This window comes from Cyphomyrmex costatus, unplaced genomic scaffold (genome assembly GCF_001594065.2).
Source record: "Cyphomyrmex costatus isolate MS0001 unplaced genomic scaffold, Ccosl1.0 scaffold490, whole genome shotgun sequence".
Taxonomy (NCBI): Eukaryota; Metazoa; Arthropoda; class Insecta; order Hymenoptera; family Formicidae; genus Cyphomyrmex; species Cyphomyrmex costatus.
The window spans coordinates 212,159-219,426 of record NW_017279183.1 but is presented as its reverse complement, the minus strand read 5'-3'; the positions used below and the strand labels follow the sequence as shown (position 1 = coordinate 219,426).

The 7,268-nt window shown below is 30.0% G+C and overlaps 2 protein-coding genes across 2 annotated transcripts in view; one reads left to right on the top strand and one right to left on the bottom strand.

Annotated features, from left to right (window-relative positions):
• The first annotated feature begins 1,054 nt into the window (after nt 1-1,054).
• On the top strand, nt 1,055-2,593 carry LOC108778146 (acyl-CoA Delta(11) desaturase-like). The gene is made up of 4 exons (XM_018545247.1): nt 1,055-1,177; nt 1,258-1,463; nt 2,022-2,204; nt 2,320-2,593. The coding sequence occupies exons 1-4, from the start codon at nt 1,055-1,057 to the stop codon at nt 2,591-2,593; spliced, it is 786 nt and encodes a 261-aa protein (XP_018400749.1).
• Nucleotides 2,594-5,492: 2,899 nt separating this feature from the next.
• Marcal1 (SWI/SNF-related matrix-associated actin-dependent regulator of chromatin subfamily A-like protein 1) overlaps nt 5,493-7,268 on the bottom strand; it is a 3,561-nt gene continuing 1,785 nt past the window's right edge. Inside the window, exons 8-13 of the mRNA XM_018545246.1 lie at nt 7,222-7,268; nt 6,950-7,114; nt 6,712-6,870; nt 6,525-6,632; nt 6,012-6,186; nt 5,493-5,926 (exon numbers count right to left, since the gene is read on the bottom strand). Of these exons, the coding sequence (XP_018400748.1) occupies nt 5,549-5,926; nt 6,012-6,186; nt 6,525-6,632; nt 6,712-6,870; nt 6,950-7,114; nt 7,222-7,268 (1,032 nt within the window). The 3' untranslated portion in view covers nt 5,493-5,548. The remainder of the gene's footprint in view (nt 5,927-6,011; nt 6,187-6,524; nt 6,633-6,711; nt 6,871-6,949; nt 7,115-7,221) is intronic.

Genomic DNA, 7,268 nt, shown 5'->3' with positions numbered 1-7,268 from the left:
GAACAAATTATTTTTTGGATACTGCGTTTTATTAATTAGAATAACAATGTGTCATTCTTTATTTTGTAAAAAATGAAATATGTTAATTTTAACTCAAAGACGTTGAGTGGATTTTCTGAGACATGCGAAAATGTTAACATTAACACAAAAATGTTAATTTTAACATTTTTGCATATTTCAGAAAATTCGCTCAACGTCTTTGAGTTAAAATTAACGTTTTATTTTTTATGGTGTATGAATAACAAATTTATTCGTCAATTATTGATTTGAAGATCAAAAATGACAGCCTGCTATATAATTGTTAACAGCGTGAAGTAAATTTTCTGGATTCTCGATTCAGTAATCTGAGAACATGGCACCAAATATTTCAAGCGCAGATTTAAAAATACTTATGGAGGAAAATACACAAAATGAAAAACCTTCGATTACTACAAAGACACTAGATAATAAAAATAACGAACAAAACAGAAGCAAGAGCTATACGAAAAGCTGGTTCATGACAGAGCTGAAATGGTATAACATCTTAATTCATAGTTTTCTCTACTTATACTTCGTATATGCCTGTTTTACTTTTAACATTTTCGAAAATCTGCTAACGACAACTTGGAGTAAGTATTCTCTAAAAAATTCTTTCGTTAATTTAATTTCTTGACTTCTTACAAAAGATTACATAATAAAAAAGTAAAATTTAATCTGCTATAACAATTTGATTAAAATTGTATTGCATGTTTATCAAAAATACAAAAAAGTTGTTTTTAACGATTTCTAACATCAACGACAGCTGATTGAAAGTCAATTGATTAGATTTACGCGAAAAGACACGTAGTACAAGCTTAACAGAATAGATCAGTAAATAGCTGTTAAAAATTTCTCATTTCCATCGTATTAATATCAACTGTGTTATAAATTACTATATAGTGAATTGTCAAATGTCACAAAAACAATGTTACTTAAACGATGCTCTTAAAAATACGGTTTAACTTATTATAAACAATTTTAAAACATATGATATGTCATTGAACTGCATCGATCCTTTTTGTTTCAAGCGTATATCATGGGTTTAATAGGAATGATAGGCACCACTGCTGGTGTTCATCGTTTATGGACTCACAAAGCTTATAAGGCAAAATGGCAGCTTAGAACTATACTTGCTATTTTCTATGCTTCAGCAGGCATGGTAGATGAACGGTTATAATTATCATTTTATACATTGTATGGTGGAAAATTTTTTCTTTCTAATTAAATCCTTTCACATAGTATAACATTTATGAATGGGTACGAGATCATCGAATACATCACAAATACACGGATACGAATTCAGATCCGCACAATAGTAACCGAGGATTCTTTTTCTCCCATGTTGGTTGGTTGATGATGAAGAAACATTCAGATGTAATTGAAAAGGGTCGTCAAATTAACATGAGCGATATATTGGCTGATCCTATTGCTGTATTTAGTATCAAGTAAGTGCAAAAAATTAATTATGCGAAATGGTTTTATACTGGAGAAGACAAAAAAAATTAAAAGAAAGGATTTGATTCATCTCAAAAGTGTATTTATTATTTCAATTTCTTTCTCAATTTTAGAAAGTTTTTCACGAAAATTTTTTTATGTAATATATATGTATATATAATACTATATATATGTATTATACGATTCAAATTCTCGACAATCATTGAATTTTGCACTTCAATGATCGTGATATTTGATTGTAAGTGGACAACACCATGTAGTTATTAACCTTTTTCTTTAATTGTTTTTGACACCACTTACTCCAACTAAGAATTTTTTAATTTTGTAATATTCATGCATTGAAAAGGACCTGGGTTAAGGTCGAAACGTATGCAATTTGCAATTATATGTAATTAAATAAATTTTACTACACACCTTCATCCTGTGTTGGCTCTCAATGGCAATTTATTTTAAATTTTGATATATATATATATATGTTAGTATATATATTGTACAAATATAACTCTAATGAAAGTTATATATCGTAATTCATTTATGATATTTTGCAGATATTTCTCGATATTAAGATTTACGTTTGCTTTCCTGCTTCCGGTAATGTTACCTGTGTATGGATGGAATGAGACTTGGTCTAGAGCTTTCGCATCGCAGATTATTCGTTATGTAATCCTTTTAAATTTTATATGGAGCGTCAACAGTGCGGCTCATATTTGGGGTTCAAAGCCATATGATGCGTAAGATAATTAATTTATATTAAAATTGTATACATCTAAAGTTAATAAAAAAATTTTTATCATTTTGTATTAACAAGAATTTTGTATCTTATTTTATCTTATTTTTAAATGCCAGGCACATAAATCCAACAGAGAACCGATGGGTCAACTTTTTTGTTTGTGGTGAAGGATGGCACAATTACCATCATGTCTTTCCGTGGGACTACAAGGCTTCCGAATTTAACAATTCCATAACCACAAATTTCATCAATTTTTTTGCAAAAATTGGGTGGGCGTATGATCTCAAACAACCGTCGCAAGAGTTTGTAAAGACTGTCGCGATGAAAAAGGGTGATGGAAGCCATTCTTTATGGAATGCTGTACCAGATCCAGCTTGTAAAACTGAATAATAAAAACGATTAAGAGTTATTGTCTTGCGATAGAGATTTTTTATTAGATTAGTTAACGACAAGTGGACAAATTATATGTGTTTGTTAATATAATAATATATGGTAGACTTGTTAATGTAGACTTAAGATGTCTAATTTATTTTTTTTAAACTATAACATTTCCTTAATATTTTTAATAACACTATCCTACATTTGAAGCTTTTCTTCTAGATCACAAATGGAACCAAGTGATTTTTATACTTATAGATTTTTGATCGCTGAAAATGAATCTGTAAATAAAATTGTAATTCTAATAAAAGTTCCGATTAGGGGACCAAGCTCCAAAAAATGATCTTGATCTTATATATGTTGTCAAGATCATGACCCTGAGTGACGTCCAACAAGTTTGAGCCGTCGCTCGCCCTTCGTTAAAAAGTTATTCACAAAAAAGTTTAAAAAATAATTGCGCCCGTCCCCACAATAAACAACTTTCCCACTGTTACACAATGTACTATAATCGCTACTTCCGGTTTTTGCTGAAAAATGGTATCGCCGACCTAACCTTATTTACGTTATTTCGCGACTCTGATTAGAGGATCTCTAATCCATATTGATCAAATACGCGCTCTTTTTTATTTCTGTGTCATTGACTCTTCTATAATACTTTCATTAATATCAGGCATTTTCATCTCATAATATTGCTTCAACAGTTGCAACGCACGACTACCGTAGCCTATCTGCAATTTATTATTCTTTTAGCAAATTCATATAATTTTAATGTCGAAAAGTTTCGACAAGTTATAAAAGAAAAACATGTACTCCTTGGTAATCGGGATGTGTAGCAATTCTAACAATGCACGCGCCAGACAATACTGGAAAATCTTCATCTTGATATTACTGAGCGATTGTTCAAGGTATTAAGTCGCCCGCTGCTCTACGACCTCGTGAGAGACCATCATTATGCTAGTTTTGCTGACTTGGTCTTCTAAGCAAATCTATATTAGAAAATAAATTATAAAAAGTATCTCTTTATATTGAATAAATTTGTTATAATTGATAAATTAATAAAGTTGTTATAATTGAAAGTAATTTAGAAGATGGAGTCTAAAAAAATATCAATTTTTTAAATATTTATAATGTTTATCTTATGAAATGTAAAATGTCTGAACGTAAGAAATTTATTTTAATTGAGATATAATTAGATTTAGATTTCATAGAATTATAGTTATTTATAGTTAAAGAACCACTAATATTTCAGGTAAAGTTTTTCTATTGGACTACAGGTCCCAACAGACAGAATAGATGATGCGTCAGACATCATTTGTAAATCATTAGGAGTATTCTAGAAAAGATATTACATTAATAGTCAATTACATTAATATTGATAAAGTATAATTTCATTACAAAATTTTTTTTTTAAGTAATACATACTTTATAATGCGATGCAACATACAAGGAAACCAATCTCTGCAGAAACAGTTCAGAAGCTTTGTGATAAGAAAATAATGTATCTCTGAATAAAAAATAGAGAAAAATACGATTATTTTTCAAATTACAAGCATTTAAAAAATTACTTTTGTATCAATATTTGAAAAAAATACCTGTTTATATAATACAACTGACATATATCAGGAGGAGGACAGCCGGAAAGAATGGGGGCGTGCATTGTAACATTCAGGCAAAGTAAATCGCACAGCCATTGTTCTACAGTATCACCCGACTTATAACGTATTGATTCGTCGAGAGTAAGTTCATGCAATTGTCTTCCGATAAGAGTTTTCTCATTTTGCTCCTTTTCATTTTTTCCATTGTGGCTATTTGATCCAGCAGTTTGAGTTCTCAATTGCTGTAGCAATTTAAGTGACAAAGACCGACCTGTACTACCTTCGTATCTATAAATATTAACAAATGAAAATTAATAATCTATCGATACCAGGAAAGTTTTAATGTTTTACCCATTTATAGTTGATGCGAGAAATGAGGTAAGGTCCAAGCATCGCTTTGACATAGGGTAACGGAATTGCTGCTGCATCATCAATCACAAGTAATTCTGCTTGATTGATTTAGCTTATGAGTATCTGTCGGATGTATATACTGTACAAAAATAAATAAAATAATGTTAATTTGTAATACCGTGAAAAAGTCTGGATATCCTGTTACATAGTATTGTAATTACTAAAGAGTCTTTGGGAGTACTTGAAAAAAATCATGTACCTAAAACAGATGATTCGTTCAAGATTAGTATGCAATTCTGAATAAGCTATACCCAGATCATCAGCTACATTGCAAGCAAGTTCTGAAACTATGCCAGATTTTTTGAAGATTTTCTCTCCAATGTCTATTGCATGTCGCAATACTCTTCGCAACTTTGGACTAAAATTATATATATACTATATTTAACAATTATATATATATATATATATATACACATATAATTATACATTAGTACTATAAAATCATACTGTTGTTCAGGCAACATATCATCAGCCAATGCAATAGTAATCATTCTTGCATGATCAGCTAGAATTCTGTAATCATAATCAAGTGATAATTCCGTAATGTAATTCTGTAATTCTTCTGCTTCAGGATGAACGCGCATCAAATTTGATGGTGCTCGCTCATATATATTATAACATTTGTAGATATTTCTAAATCACGCTCTAATTTAATGAAGTTAATTCATTAATACTACGAAGGCAAGTCAATTAAATAAATAAGTTTTTAGAAAAACTAGACAGGAACGAAAACGTCAAAAACGCTAATTTTATCGATAATACAAGCGGGTCCAGCTTCACCTTAAAATAGGATAAATTTTGGACTTGTTCTGATACTGAATTTCGGTGAAATTTTATCTAAGAGTAATAAAAAAGAATTAAATTCCAATTGAGAGAAACAGATAGAACTTTTTATTTTTCCTTTATATAAAATAATACATCGTCTTTGAAAATGGCAAGAGAATACTAAATTATTGCATATTCACATAATATTATCCCAATCGCAGGAGTCAAAACATTCATCATCGATTTCAAGTAAGTCTTTAACATCATTTGGGGGAGATACTGGAATTGCTGGAGAAATCTCCATATCATGCTGCGACTGCGATCCTTTCTCAGAAGACGAGGAAATATTCAGGAAAGATGTCAAGTCTTGTTGCTTGCTTTTTTTCTGCGTTATGATATCGACGTTATTTACCGAAAAATCCTGGTCAAGACCGACCGAGTTCAGAACGTTCATTTTTTTCTTGATCAACGGCCATATATAATCATCCGCAGTGTTTTCCGCTATCAAGTACTGTATTGTAACAGTATCGTTTTGTCCGATTCTATGCACTCTGTCTTCCGCTTGGCACAAAATCTAAAAATGATTTCAAACGTTAACGTGAGATAAATTTTATATATACTCTATGAAAGATTTTCTTTTTTTGATAAACATTAATTACACCGGGGTTCCAAAATAATTCAGTGAAGACCACAAGATTTGCGGTCGTTAATGTAAAACCCGCATTTGCAGCGGTGATTGACAGAATCGCCGCTGTATAATCATCACGTTCTTGAAATGTGTCAATCAGATGTTTCCTCTGTTCTGAATTAGTACTGCCGTCAATTCTTATGTATCTAGAAATTACCATAATTGCAATATATTATATATTACTAAGCGATAAATATAAAAACTTAAACAAATAATTCAATTTAGATTTTAATGAATGTAATAATACATTAAAAATTAAGAGAAGCCTTTCAGAGCCAACACAAGTTGCTAGTGTATGAATATATTTTATTTATAAAGTTAAACATATATACGTTTTAATCCGATTTTGAATCCTCTTCGGTATAATTTTAATATTAAAAATTTATGAAGTTTATCAAAAACATAATTATAAAAGGAGTTAACATGATCATGTGATGAATTCAACTGGTCAAATGGTTTTCACATCTTGATAATAGAAACTTACTTTATGTTGTTAGATTCAGCAACTTTGCAAATAGCATCCAAAACAACTCGATGATGAGCATACAAAAGACATTTTGTTTTATTTTCAAATAAGTTTGTAACGTAATGGCTGTAACACACCAATGTTAAATTAATTAAATAGAAATTATTCACATTTTTAAAAAAATATAAGTGTAGTATTTACTCACCATACTGCCTTCAGTCTCGCATAGCTAGACTCGGCATAATATTTTATTAGAGTATTATGTTTTTCCAAACCCGTGATATTTTCTTTTATTTCTTGCGATAACTCCCTCATTTGCTTAGTACCAGCCTTGATCAAAGTTGAATCTAAAATGATCACCTTCCTAAAATATACAAATTGAATAAAAACATGCTTAAAATTTGATTCATGTTCATCATCATAAAAAGATTTTCTTTTAAAACCTTATCTTAGACGGCAATTGATTTAAAACGTCAGATTTCAGTCTTCGAATCATACAATTCGATTTTAACAGCACTTGTAACTCTTGCGTATTTGAGGAGCCTATGAAATTCCAACCAAACTCATTTCTCTGTCCTGCACAATAACGTATACCATAATCTTCATAGCTGCAAAATAATATTTATGAAATATATATATATATATATATATATATATATATGTCTATTTACACAAATAAAGCAAGTATTAAAATATCTTCTGTCTTTCTAATTACCTCATAAAACGTGGAATAATAAGATTAATCTGCGTATACAATTCCGC